Source organism: Macaca fascicularis, chromosome 10, assembly GCF_037993035.2.
Source record: "Macaca fascicularis isolate 582-1 chromosome 10, T2T-MFA8v1.1".
Taxonomy (NCBI): domain Eukaryota; kingdom Metazoa; phylum Chordata; class Mammalia; order Primates; family Cercopithecidae; genus Macaca; species Macaca fascicularis.
In genome coordinates, this window is record NC_088384.1 from 6058852 (window position 1) to 6073498 (window position 14647).

The window sequence follows — 14647 nt, forward strand, 5'->3', positions numbered from 1 at the left end:
GGCAGATCTGCAGGTCTAGACATGCCGGAATGTTCCATGAAAGAAAAACACTTTTATCATATGAAAAACAAACCTGCAAGGCCCTTACTTAAATGTGCAAACATCTCCTTGTGAGGCAAATGAATATCACCAATGGTGACAGAACCGTGGCTGGGGCTCCAGGGGTACAAAGGCAAGGAACACTTACCCCCTCCTCTCCCCTGAGAGCCTGGAGGAGGCCCCTGTCACCTTCGCAAGGCCTGGGGACTCGGTAATGTGCAGGCTTTCCACACCAGCCCTCACCAGGGCCCCTCCTCGGTAAGCCCACCCTTCCCCTCCCCAGCCGGCCCCAGATCTGGAAGGGGGAAGGGAAGGAGGAGCTGGGAGTCCAGGACTCCTCAGGGCGGAAGTGGCTCACAGCTGGCTCCCAGCCAAAGGGCACTTTGCAGGGTAAACCGAAGCAAAACCTGGGTTCCAACTTCCAATGAGATCAGCATTGAGATTCCTGGGCTTTATTTTGGTTGGTTGGTTTGTTTTGAGACAAGGTCTAGCTCTGTCGCCCCGGCTGGAGTGCAAAGGTGCAGTCATACCTCACTGCAGCCTCAACCTCCTGGGCTCAAGGGATCCTCCTCCTGCCTTGGCTTCCCAAAGTACTAGGATTACAGACCTGAGCCACCTAGCCGGCCCCTTGGGGTTTTGTTTAAATACCAACTCATGGGAGACGCTGGAGTCTCACCTCGGCAGCGGTCATTCAGGTATGGGTCCTCTTGTTCCTCCTGCACCTCAGTGATCTTATCTAAGGGGGAAAAAGACCAAGTCAAACATTTATCCAAACACCTATCTTATCTTAAAAGAAACTCCCAACATTCTCTCTTCTTGTCACTATCAGGCAGTAATGCCCATCTGAACATCTTACATAAACAGCTAAGTATTAACTTTATCCTCTTTAAGATAGAATTACACTTGTAAATGTATAATTGATCTCTGATCCATTATAGGCCAGGCGTGGTGGCTCATGCCTGTAATCCCAGCACTTTGGGACGCCAAGGCGGGCGGATCACCTGAGGTCAGGAGTTCAAGACCATCATGGCCAATCCGGTGAAACCCTGTCTCTACTAAAAATACAAAAATTAGCCGAGTGTGGTGCCATGTGCCTGTAATCTCAGGTACTCAGGAGGCTCAGGCAGAAGAATCGCTTGAACCCAGGAGTTGGAGGTTGCAGCAAGTCAAGATCACACCATTGCACTCCAGCCTGGCCGACAAGAGTGAGACTCCGTTTCAAAAAAAAGGGATCAATTATAACAGAAAGAGCACAGACACAAAGGCCTGTAATCATTGACTTCATGCTGGGTGCTGTTGCCATAGTCCAGATTACTCGACCAGCTCAGCAAATGCAGTCACAGCCTTGCTATAACAATTAACACGCGCCCTCCAAGTCTAAAGTGATGCACGCAGTAAAAACTTGTGTCTCCTGACTGATTCTAGCAAATGCTATTATGTGTTTGTAAAGGGTTACTCTCCATTTCGGTACTTATTTGTCGCAGGCCAGCACCGGTCTGGGGACCTTCTGCATGGCCCCGAGGAAGCAAACAGTGGGTCCACGGCACAGGTAGCAGTAGGAGGAAGGTGCGGCTGTGAAGACAGGAAGCGCTCCCAGAGGAGGGAGCATGCGAGGAAAGTCTGGGGCAAGGACTGAAGCAGATAAAAGATGGAGAGATAAAGCAAACATCTGGAGCTGCAGAAAAGCCCAGAGATTGCTCACGCTGCAGACATAAATCAGTGAAAATCCGCCCCTGAGACGCAGGAGAAATCCTCCTCTAGCACGAAAAGTTTGGGTTTGTTTAAAGTGAAAATGTCATCTCTGATTTCAAAACCCAAGGAAAGGAAGGAGGCAGAATGTGGCCCCAATCCCACTTGATGACTGTGACATCTGAAATCATCTCAGTGGCATCCATGGGGCCCTGGACTTGAAGAGCTAAGAACAAGAAGTGAAAGATGAGTCCCAGGTGACCCGGGTCCCCTGTGTCCCGGGACCCTACAGCCTAGACTTGAAAAGCTAAGAACGAGAAGTGAAAGCTTCCCTGCGTCACCTGGGATCCTACAGCCATCAGCTTGACTTAGAGACTACAGGTCTGAGAGTTCTTCCCTTTCACCCCTTCAGGCACCGCCCCATTGCTTTATTTATTTTATTGTATTTATTTTTTTATTTTTTTGAGACTGAGTCTCGCTCTGTCACCCAGGCTGGAATGCAATGGTGCCATCTTGGCTCACTGCAACCTCCACCTCCCGGGTTCAAGCAATTCTCCCTGCCTCAGCCTCCCAAGTAGCAGGGATTACAGGTGCCCGCCACCACGCCCAGCTAATTTTTGTATTTTTAGTAGAGACAGGGTTTATCCATGTTGGTTAGGCTGGTCTCGAACTCCTGACCTCAGGTGATTCGCCTGCCTCGGCCTCCCAAAGTGCTGGGATTATAGGCATGAGCCACTGTGCCCGTCTTGCGCCTCTTTATTTCGTAAGAGAGTGGGGGGAAAACTCAGAGAGAAGAGGGAATGGCCTGAAAACCACACAGCAAGCTTGGCCCAGGCAGAGTCCTGCCTTCTTCCAGGTTAATTCTGTTACAGCACGAAACCATGGCGTAAGTGTAAGAGACTACTGGACAGCCACGAAGTCTCCTGAACCCTATAACTGAACCACACAGAAATGCAGGGCGAGGACACAGAACTGGGGTCACACAGCTGAGAGTGATCTTGAAGCTGCTCTTGGGGTCACATGCCCCTTTGCTGAGTAAGTGTCTATGATTTGACAGAGCATAGCCAGCTATTAGCCAGCGATGGCCCCCAGCTGCTCATTCATACGTCATCAGCTCCAGATGGAGAAGGCACTGGCTGGGAGGTGGAAGGCCAGGGTCTCCCTCCTCCACATGCTGGCCGTGTGATCTTGAGCATCAGACCCTCACCCAAAAAGTGAGAGCAAGGCCAGCCACCCACACTGCCCCAGGCAGCTGAAGGGACAAGGGGAGATAGTGAGGGCAGACGCTTATGGGGCCAGGTGCTGCACTCAACCCTTGATACCTAATCTCACACTCCATCCTCCCAGTATCTGATGAAGTAGGACTGCAACTATCCCCACTTTCCAGATAAGGGGACCAAGGTGCACATTAGGACTGGGATGGGAACACGCATTTGTCTGATCCCGGACTCCACGCAAGCAGCGTCACTCCAGGACGGCGGCTCTCAGATAAGGTCACAAACATGAATGTCTCTGACAACTGGAGTCAGTCCATGCGGGGTTAAGGCAATGGTGACATGGATGCACATGTTACCTGTAATGGTTCATTTTAAGTGTCAATTTGGCTGGGGTATGGTCCCCAACTGTTTAGTCAAACACTAACCTGGACACTGCTGTGAAGCTATTTTTTAGAGATTAATATTGGCCCGGCACAATGGCTCACACCTGTAATCCTAGCACTTTGCGAGGCCAAGGCAGGTGGATCACCTGAGGTCAGGAGTTCCAGATCAACTTGGCCAACATGGTGAAACCCCGCCCCTACTAAAAATGCAAAAATTAGCCAGGCGTGGTGGTGCACACCTGTAATCCCAGCTACTCGGGAGGCTTAGGCACAAGAATCACTTGAACCCAGGAGGTGGAAGTTGCAGCGAGCCGAGATCACACCACTGCACTGCACTCCAGCCTGGGTGACAGAGCAAGACTCTGTCTCAAAAAAACAGAAGAGATGAATATGTAAGTCTGTTGATGCTGAGAAAAGCAGATCATCTTCATACTGTGGGTGGGCCTCACCCAATCAGCAGAAGGCCTTCAGACTGGCCTCCCCCGGGGAAGGCAGCATTCTGCCAGCACACTGCCTTTGAACTCCAGCTATAAGGCCCCTCCTTCTCTGGGGCTCCAGCCTGCAGGCCTGCCCTGCAGATTTTGGACTTGCCAGACCCCACGATCACATGAGCCAAGTCCTTAAAATCTCTCTCTCTCTAATCTCGTTCTATATACATATCCTGGAGAACCTTAATACACTGCCCACAAGGGAAGGAAGGGGGAAACTTACCTGTTTCTTGGAGGCTCCTGACATCCAAGTCTCCAGTCTCCTGGCTCTTGACACAGCACGCCCGGAAGACCTGTCCACACTGGTAGCCGACCATGAGGCTGTACTCGCAGCTCTGGCCCTGGGCCTGGGCCGCCCTCCCCAGCAGACAGCAATGGCAGCACCTCTGCAAACACAGGTGGAGATCCCAGATGGAGGAGCGGGACAGACAGCCCAGTGGGGCCCATGAGAGGCTTCAGGGGATGCCTCTCTGAGCCCCTTGTCCACACAACCTGGAGAGTGGTGACCCAAGTCTGGCTTAGATACCACTTCTAAATGTCAGCAACAAATAGCAAAGCAAGCCGATCCCCCTACCCCAAACCATCTAGGCCCCAGTTTTGAAAGGAACCTTAAAGGGCCTGGCATCCACCTCCCCTCCCCACCCCAACACGCAATTGCACCCCTCAACATCCCTGCCCTGCCCAGCGACCACCTGGCTCTGCTCACACACCTCCAGGAGGAGGGAGCTTCTTATAGCACCGTGCACCAGCTCCAAAGTTCTGTTCCCTTTGCATGGTCTGAGGTTTCTCTACCATGCCCGGAAGAATGACACGCATGCATCTTGCCTCTCCGTTTTTGAGTTAGGGGGGTTCAGGCAGCAGGAATCGTACCGTGCATTTGAAAGCACAGGAACTTCAAGACAAGTCATCAAGCAAGGTCCAAGGACAGGGTGGCTCTCTGCCACCCAGACCCAGGTCCCCATAGTTACTTCCAAGTCCCTGTGGCCTCACACCTGAGTCCCAGAAGCAACATTTGCCCTGACACATGAAAAGCCCTGCTTCAGTCTTTATTAAGTGGTTATCCTAAGAAGGAGCACAGAACTTTCCAAACAGTCCCCAGCAGGAGCCGGGAGGTGTCTACCTCAGTTACGTGGCGTTGACGGGTCTTCCAGGCTGCGTATCCTACGCCCTCTGCTGCCAGAAAGTGTAGGGAGCATCCGTTACCTCGTCCATCTTTTGGGGTGTGAGTAATCCTTCCCGGAAACACAAATCGCTCATCTGTCAAAGCGATCTGTTCCCACTGCTGCTAGAATGTTCTGTGCTTTTTACACACCTCTCAAGTCTGGGGACATGGGCACAGCTGTGCGCCGGACAGACGGCATCCGCAAGGCCCAGCCTTGCATTGGGTGCCGGGGGTGGGGGCAGTCATTAAACGTCCAAAGTCCTGGTTCCCAGGCACTCCCACCCTCACCCCACCCAGCTCCCTCCTGGGCCAGAGCCCTGCCCTGTGAAAGCCCACACAGGCCAAGGTGGGCAGGGGGCTTGGGACCCCCAATTCCTCCACACAGAGGCCCTCCACAGCCCCGTCTATGTGGAGAATCCCCACAAAGGAGCTCCCACACCCCCTCCTGGAATCCAGACTTCATTCAGATTCTTGCTTCTTAAAATGATTCCAACACCTTCCTAAGCAGGAACGGGAAGCTTCTTCCAGGGAATGTATTTTCGTCATCTGGCGCCTCCAACAGGAGCCCAGCTTCCCAACCCGAGCTCCTCCAGGCCCAAGTTCCTCCTGGCGGGGTTTGTTTTCCTTGCTGGCGGGGTGGTGAAGGAGGGATGGCCTGGACACCTCGGGTTTACTGCCAGTGTTCAGACCGGGGGTGCGATCACGCACCTTTCCACCTCTTGCAAAAACGCAGCCCTTCCATGGCCATAGCGGTCCTGAGTGACCGTCCTGAGTGACCTGCTAGCACGTAGGGTCCTAGGAGCACTCAGGGAAGAGGACTCTGCCATTTATTCACAGCTTACCTTCAGGGTAGCATCCCGTCTGGGTCCCTGACAGGACTGCAGAGAGGCCATTTTGGAGGATGGGCCTCTCTGAATCTCAGTTTCCTCTTCTAGGGTGGTTATAGAGGTCAGATCTTATCAGAGGTCTTAGTGAGGGCCCATTTTTACCTCTGGACCCTGACTAGTCTGTGGGTAGAGAAGCCTGAGAGCCTCCTGGGTAGGTGAGGGTGCCTACCCCGAACTGAGAAGATGATTCTGAAAGCCCAAGAGGAGCCCTGCTTTGACTTCCGCGTCTGCCCAAAGCCTGGAGACGGGCAGTTCTCAGGGCAAGGCCAGATCACTTCACCCCCACCGCCTCGTGGGAGGCTCGGCCCAGGTGTCCACCGGGGTTTACGGCTACAGGGGAGGGGGAGAAATACTGGGGTTTTCCACCTCCCTCCTGCCCCTACACCCAGCTGCTCACAAAGAAAGGTGGCCTGAGGCAGGGAGCGCTGACGGACAGTGTCGCTCGGCTGGGAGGGCCTGGGTCTGCCGACTAGTGAGGACAGGCAGCGACCCCACACGGTCTTTGGCTCTCACCTTCACAAACGTGGCCTCCAGGCTAGCGTTGTCACCACGGGGTGCGGCACAGTGGTCCTGCTCGTTGGCCAGCCTGATGCCCGTGGCACAGTGCAGCTCCTCCAGCTGGCTGTGGCAGCACTGCTCCTGTACCATCCTGTGGGGGAGGGGTGGGCTGGGCCAAGGCTCTGTGGGCAGGGGGCCCAGGGTACGAGGTCCTCGGGGGTGGGGGTGCTCTCACCTTTGAGCCTCCCCTTCCCTGCTCCCACAGACACAGAGAGAAACACACAGCGCCCCAGTATCACACAGAAGGAGCTCAATTAGCATTTAGTTAGAAAGGCTTGGCCGGGCACAGTGGTTCACACCTGTAATGCCAGCGCATTGACAAGATGAGGCGGGAAGACCAATTAAGCCCAGGAGTTTGGGACCAGTCTGGGCAACATGGTAAGACCCTGTTTTTTTCTTTCTTTCTCACTTGTTTTTTTGAGATGGAGTCTTGCTCTGTCGCCCAGGCTGGAGTGTAGTAGTGTGATCTCGGCTCACTGCAGCCTCTGCCTCTCAGGTTCAAGTGATTCTCCTGCCTCAGCCTCCCCAGTAGCTGGGACTACAGGCATGTGCCACCACACCTGGCTAATTTTTGTATTTTTGTAGAGACGGGGTTTCACTATGTTGGCCAGGCTGGTCTGGAACTCCTGACCTCAGGTGATTTACCCACCTCAGCCTCCCAAAGTGTTGGGATTACAGGGGTAAGCCAACATGCCTGGCCTCTTTTTTAAAAAAAAGAAAGACAGAATGCAGCATGGTGTCTGGAGTCAGAGTCAGGAGGCCCAGTTTTGTCTCCAGAGCGGCCATGTCACTCCTCTGAGCACTAGGCTTCACCCGCAAAATGTTCCTGCTGATTTGAAAACCAAAAAGCGGCGGGGGGCTGGCTCTGGGCCTGACCTTCCATCCCTTTATCAGGTCGAACTCTTCTCAGTGCTCATCCATATTCCAGGCTCAGAGCAAACAGCTTCTGAGAGTCCTGTGGGGTAGCCTGCCCAAGGCCCCAGAGGGAGGGATGGTGGCTACAATGGCACCTGGCTGCACAGCCCATGCCTCCCAGCCGTGCCGGGGCTCTGGGGAGAGGTCCTCGACCTGCCAAAATCAGCTTCTCTGACACAACCACAAGGCTGTGACAGCTAGGGGCTGGTGTGGGTGGGCTCCAAAGGCAATGAGCAGAAGAGGACTGTGTCACCGGAGAGTCACCCAACCCGTGCCTCCAGGAGAGAGGGTGGGGGCCTCCCCAGCTTCCCTGCACTGCCAACCAGGTCACCTCTGCACAAAAATGGCAGCTGCCAGCGCACCTTCCCCCAACCTTCCCTGGGGGACTGGAGGTCTGCACCCGGCTGCCCATGCGTCTCCAAAACTGCCTTTAGGCTCCGGGATGGAATTACCGAGCTGAGCTAGCCCACGTTTCACTCATGCTTTCGGTGGATTTGCAAATAACAGGCATTTCACGAAACTGCCAGAGCGAGCCACTAGACATGCATGCATCCATTCAAAAAATCTTGGCTGGCCAGAAAATCACAAGTGTTGGTGAGGATGTGGAGACATTGGAACCCGTGCGCATTGCTGGTGGGAATGGAAAAGGGGCAGATGCCGTGAGGCACAGTTCCTCACAAAATTAAAAATAGAATAATCATAGGACCCAGCAATTCCATTTCTGGGTATATATCCAAAGAACTGAAGCAGGGTTTCAAACCGATACTTGCACACCCATGTTCACAGCAGTTTGTTGTTGTGTTTTGTTTTGTTTTGTTTTGAGATGGAGTCTTGCTTTGTCGCCCAGGCTGGAGTGCAATGTTGCAATCTGGGCTCACTGCAACCTCCGCTTACTGGGTTCTAGTGATTCTCCTGCCTCAGCCTCACGAGTAGCTGGGATTACAGGCGCCCACCACCATGCCCAGCTCACTTTTTATATTTTTAGTAGAGATGAAATATTGCCATGTTGGCCAGGATGGTCTCAAACTCCTGACCTCAAGTGATCTGCCCACTCCAGCCTCCCAAAGTGCTGGGATTGTAGGCGTGAGCCACTGCGCCCGGCCTCACAGCAATATCATTTACAACGCCCAAAAGGTGGAAGCAATCAAGTGTCCCAGGCACCTCAGGGTGTCCAGCTGCCTCAGACTCACCCCCAATCCCCCTGGCCTCTATCTCACGGCCCCCTCAGCCACCTGGTTACCCTTGTATCTGGTGCTTTCTCCTTGGGACTGGCTCTTGCTGGCTCCACTCCAGCCACCCCGATCCCCTTGCTGTGCTGCCCAGCACCTGCACACCCTCTCCTCTGGGCCGTTCCCTCAGCCTGGGATGCTCTTCCCACTTTCCAAACTGCCCACTCCCTTGCCCCATTCAGGTCCTGGCACAGTGAGGCCAACCCCACAGCTCTAAAATTGTAAACCCGCCATGCAGAAGCCCCATCCCTCCCTGTTTCCCTCACGGCACACCCTGCCTTCCTGCAAACCATCAGACTGGCTTATGACTTCCTTTGCATTCGACATCCCCTGTAGAATGCCACCTACACGAGGTCAGGGGACTTTGCATATTTCGTTCACCGATTTATCCCCACTCACCATAACGGAGCCTGGCACCTAGCAGGCCCTCAGTGAGATTTGCAAGATAAAGAAGGGGTTAGAGAAATGCTGGGCTGGAAAATGTCAGCTTGGGACCTGCTTTAGGTTTCACTGGGTGTGTTCAAATTCCTCCAAAAGACGCTGAAGGGCATGTGGGTTTAACCTAATCCAAGGTTTTAGGTGGATTTAGATCTGGATCCCAAGGAATGTCGGGCCTTGGTGGAGACCTAGAGTCAAGATGATACATGATGGGAAAACATCAAAGCTGCCATCTTCTGACCAGCGCAAACGTGTCCTTGTTGAAGCTGCAGGCTGCTTAACCCCTGCTTGGCCAGAGCCCACGGCTGCAGAGAGGTCGGCCTCTCCCTGCAGTCCTCTCTGAGCCTCTCACCCACTCGGGGAGCTGACACCCCCTCCTTTGGGCCCCGCGGACCCTCAGGGCCTCACACCCTCGACTCTTGCCCAGGAGGGCTGGCCTGGGCTCTCCTGCCCCTGGCTTTCATCCTGCCTCTTCCTGAGCATCAAGAGCCGATACAGCTTTGTCAAATGAACAAAAACTGATTTTACTTCAGCTGGTGAGCCTCACAGGACGCCACTTCAAAAGAAGAGAACTCGGCTGGGCGCAGTGGCTCACACTTGTAATCTCAGCACTTTGGGAGGCCGAGGCATCAGATCACTTGAGGTCAGGAGTTCGAGAACAGCCTGGCCAACATGGTGAAACCCCGTCTCTACTAAAAATACCAAAATCAGCCAGGTGTGGTGGCGGGCGCCTGTAATCCCAGCTACTCGGGAGGCTGAGGCAGGAGGATCGCTTGAACCCAGGAGGTGGAGGTTGCAGGAAGCTGAGATTGCGCCACCGCACTCCAGCCTGGGCGACACGCCCAGACTCCATCTCAAAAAAAAAAAAAAAAGGAACTGGCTAACACAACAGGCAAACCAGGTGTCAGTGACCCCTGTTTCTTGCATCTTTTAAATATCACTATTAAGAGGATTCTTGTAAATCAGATTTGATTCCTGATCTGCCCTATCCCTTCCCTGCCTTCACTAAAAATGATAATCTGTACAAAACTCATTAGAAAGTCCCTTCATTAGCATCACTGCACTGCTGGCCACGCCCTGCACCCAGAGCCCTTGCCTCACCCAGATAGGAGCTCTGACCTCCCCGGGTTGGGGAGGCTGGGGCAGGGTCCTGCTCACCTGGGGACCCCCACAGTCACATCAGTGCCTGCCTGCTGAACCCTTACGTGGGCTTCGTCTCACTGTGAGCTGGAGTCCAGGCGCGGCCTCTGATTGGCACAGGCTGCATGAGGTTTGGACCCCAATGAGAACAGGGTAAAGGGGAAGCATGCAGGAAGGGCTGGAGGGCAGCAGACAGCACCTGGGGCCACAGGGCAGTGACGTAGGCAGAGCAGGGTGGCTCAGTGGCTCACTGGAGGGGCAGCCTAGGACAGTATGTGGCCCCTGGTCTGTGTGTCCACTGGATGAGTCAAAGGGCCAGTCACTTGCATCCGGTGACCTTTGAGTGGTGTCCTAGGCATTAAGCCACATTTCAGGGACACTGTCATATGGAAACTCACGATACCCAGGAGTCTGGACTTGCACGCGCACTTAAAGAGAGAAGGAATGCCCTCTCAGCCATTCTGATGGTATTTCTTACATTTCAGGAAATCTAATGAATGTTTAAAATTTACAAGAAGGCAATGTGTTTGTCCTCTGGGACCCAAAGGAGATTAAAGATAACCCCAAAATTGGCCGGGTACGGTGGCTCACTCCCATAATCCCAGCACTTTAGGAGGCTGAGGCAGGAGGATCACCTGAGGTCAGGAGTTTGAGACCAGCCTGGCCAACATGGTGAAACTCTGTTTCTATTAAAAATACAAAAATTAGCCTGGTGTGGTAGTGCGTGCCTGTAATCTCAGATACTCGAGGGGCTGAGGCAGGAGAATCGCTTGAACCCAGGAGGCGGAGGTTGCAGTGAGCCAAGATCGACATACTGCACTCCAGCCTGGGTGACAGAGAAAGACTCTGTTTCACACAAAAAAGAAAAAAGATAACTCCCAAATTTATCAAAGACATTGGTGAGTAAAAGTCAGAATACATTTGATAGTAACTAAAATCCCCATTCACAAGCAAGGCCCAGAGAGTTGCTGAATCTGTGGCCTCAGTTTCTCTGTCTGCACATAGAGGGGTTACACGGGCTGATGCCTCATTTTCTTTTATTTCAGTAAGTATTAGTAACAGTGGCTCCCTATTATGGGCTAAACTGTGTCTTCCCAAATCCATCTGGTGAAGTCCTAACCCCCAGTATCTCAGAATGTGACTCTATTTGGAGACAGGGACTTTAAATGGGTGATACAGTTAAATGAGGTCGTTAGGGCAGGCTCTAAACCAATAGGACTGGCGTCCTTCGAGGAAGCGGTGAGTAGGACACAGACACACACAGAGGGAAGGCTGTATGAGGACAAAGGGAGAAGAGGACATCTACAGGCCCAGGAGAAGGGCCTCAGAAGGAACCCACCCTACCGACACCTCGGTCTCAGGCTTCTGGCCTCCGGAACTACGAGGAGCCAGCGGTTGAGCCGCTCTGCCTCTTGTACTCTGCTCTGGCAGTCCTGGAAAACCAATACACCGCCGCGGTCTGGCTTTGTGGTGCTGGTTTCATAGACGATCTCTGATTTTTTTCTTTTGGTGGTGGGGGCACGGAATCTCACTCTTGTCACCCAGGCTGGAGTACAACGAACGGTCTTAGCTCACTGCAACCTCCGCCTCCCGGGTTCAAGTGATTCTCCTGCCTCAGCATCCCGAGTAGCTGGGATTACAGGCGCTCGCCACCACGCCCAGCTGATTTTTGAATTTTTAGTAGAGACGGGGTGTCACCACGTTGGTCAGGCTGATGTGGAATTCCTGACATCAGGTGATCCACCCGCTTTGGTCTCCCAAAGAGATGGGATTACAGGGCTGAGCCACCGCGCCCAGGCGATCTCTGATCATTATAACAACCCCGAAAAGGAGGTATCATGGTGCCTCTGAGCTGGCTCAGGTCACCCAGCCAGAAACCCACCCAGGTTGGTCCACCTCCCCAGCCCTTGTCCTTCCCAGGGCCAGGCTGGCTGCTGTCCGTGCAGATGGTACACAGAATGCTCAGTGCTCATCACCCAGCCTCACTGCAGAAAGGCCAGCGGCCCCTACGACACTTCCAGCACTTCCTGCACCCGCTGCACGCCAGGATCACGGCTCCCACTCATCAGATGTCCCATAAATCCCGACTGCATGGTCTCCCAGTCAATTCAAGCCACGCGAGTTTCCTATTTTCCTTTGTTTGCTCTATAATGCTTTCGACTTTTCAAGAATTTCCTTCATCAGGATCTACGTTCTTCATCATGCGGGAAGGCAGCAGCCCACGCACATCGCAGCACAAACGCAAATCTCCTGGATGAGGCCGGCGAGCCGTCCCCGTGCATTCTTCCCGTGACAGCTCTCCAGCCCGCGCCCCTGGCTCCAAGCATCACGGCTGCTTAGACTCGGACTTGAGGCAGAGAAAACAAATGGATGGCAAATGCCGGCTGCTTCCACAGCCTCGCCTCCCAGGCGCGTACCCCGAGTTCAGATCCTCACATCATTGCTTACCAGCTGGACACCTGGGGAAAGCCTGGTCTCCTGCTCTGTCAAATGGGGTTCATAACAAAGTTCAATGAGATCATGTACATCAAAGGCTCCACATAAAGCAGGTGCTCCAGACGCTTGCTGGGGTTTTCACTATTATTTTTATGATGATGACCAGCATGACCTAATCTCATCATTTATTCTTTTTTTTTTTTTTTTTTGAAATAGAGTTTCGCTCTTGTTGCCCAGCCTGAAGTGCAGTGGAGCAATCTTAGCTCACTGCAACCTCCGCCTCCCAGGCGAGTCTCTGGCCTCGGCCTTCCAAGTAGCTGGGATTACAGGCACCCACCACCCACGCCTGTCTAATTTTTTTTGTATTTTTAGTAGAGACGGGGTTTCACCGTGTTGGCCAGGCTGGTCTCGAACTCCCGACCTCAGGTGGTCCACCCACCTCGGCCTCCCAAAGTGCTGGGATTACAGGCGTGAGCCACCGTGCCCGGCCTCTCATCATTTATTCTAAGCTTACATGGTCTCAGAATTTTCAGAGAGCTGGAGTCAATGTAGGGAGAGAAGACTAAAAACAGTCGATCCAGATGTTGGTTAGTGCGGAAGGTGAAAAACCGGCTGGTGAAACGCTCCACTCTGTGCCGGCTCCCCGGCATTCTGGGGGTCTGTAGGTGGTCCGTGTTTCCGTTCGCAAGGCTCTTTAGTCACATCATCTCCTCTGCTCCCCCACAACTGTCCCCCCTTTTTTTAAATCCATCCAGCCTGGATGGATCCGGGCCTGGTGTCCAACCTCTCCCGAGAGGTCTGGCACACACCGTCCTTTCCTCCCCCACTTTCCTCTAAAGGAACACTGTTCCAGTCAAACAGTGGCCACTGGCAAACGTACCTGCATTCTTTGGATTCCGTGGCATATGGCAGCGAGCAGTCCTTCTGATTAGTGGCCATTCGCTGTCCATCTGCACAGCAGGCCTCCAGGAGGACATCCGCATCCACTGTGCAGGGAAGAGAACAAGCTGAAGGTGGCTCACCACTCCACGGGCGGCGGGCCCCTCCCAGGTGCACCACCAGGACATGCACGTCCTTCTAACAACAGCATCAGGCTGGGGTGATGCTAGTGACTAACATCCCTTAGTCACTCTGCAAACCAGTACTGAAAGCCCCACCAGGCCCCAGCTGGGAGCCCACACCCCACTCCTTCCTAGAAGAAAGGCCTGAATCCTCCCCTGTCTGAATCCAACTGGGACAGGGCTGCGGCTCAGCCCTGAGATCCAAGCACACATGATCCCTGCTCCAGTCACACGCTGGAGATGCCGATGCTGCCCCTGTCCAGCCGGGTCCCTGCCTTCACAGTCCAGCGGGCAAGAAAGCCCCTGCTGACAGAGGCAGGGCCACGCTGCCGGCCCGCCCAGCCCAGCAGGTCAGGGAACAGCCGACACCACTCTTTCCAGAGGAGAGACTGCAAACAGGGAGGGGGCTCAAAATGCAACGAGCTGAGTCAAGTAAGAGTTTCTCGAGCTGAGTCAAGTAAGAGTCTCTCGCCCAGGCTGGAGTACAGTGGCGCGATCTCAGCTCACTGCAACCTCCACCTCCTAGGTTCAAGTGATTCTCCTGCCTCAGTCTCCTGAGTAGCTGGGATGACAGGTGCCCACCACCACACCCGGCTAATTTTTTGTATTTTTAGTACAGATGGGGTTTCACCATGTTGGCCAGGCTGGTCTCGAACTCCTGACCTTGGGTGATCCGCCCGCCTTGGCCTCCCAAAGTGCTGGGATTACAGGCGTGAGCCACCGTACCCAGCCTAAAAACCACCAATTCTAAACCAGCTTCTGTGACCCACATCTGTGTTTTTTCCTTTAATCTTGGGAGCAAAGGGGCAGGAGCCAGGACATAAGCCTCAAGCTACAGATGAGGAAACCAAGGCTGGTGATGGTTTCTGCCCTTGACCTACCACAAGACCCCCTCTTCTACAGAAACGGGGACCTGTGAGAAGACTGGTGAGGACAGGACTGGCAAAGCAGAGAGCACAGGTTCAGGAGGAACAGCAGTCTGGCCATCTTATCTCCCACTCACAA

The 14647-nt window shown here is 53.7% G+C and overlaps 1 protein-coding gene across 2 annotated transcripts in view; it reads right to left on the reverse strand.

The window, feature by feature from the left end:
• The window catches only part of FBLN1 (fibulin 1), a 98804-nt gene that overhangs the window by 69060 nt on the left and 15097 nt on the right, over positions 1-14647 (reverse strand). For both annotated transcript variants that reach the window (XM_045363455.3, XM_005567010.4), the window contains exons 2-5: positions 13462-13567; positions 6379-6514; positions 4040-4202; positions 716-775 (exon numbers count right to left, since the gene is read on the reverse strand). In XM_045363455.3, the coding sequence (XP_045219390.1) occupies positions 716-775; positions 4040-4202; positions 6379-6514; positions 13462-13567 (465 nt within the window). The remainder of the gene's footprint in view (positions 1-715; positions 776-4039; positions 4203-6378; positions 6515-13461; positions 13568-14647) is intronic.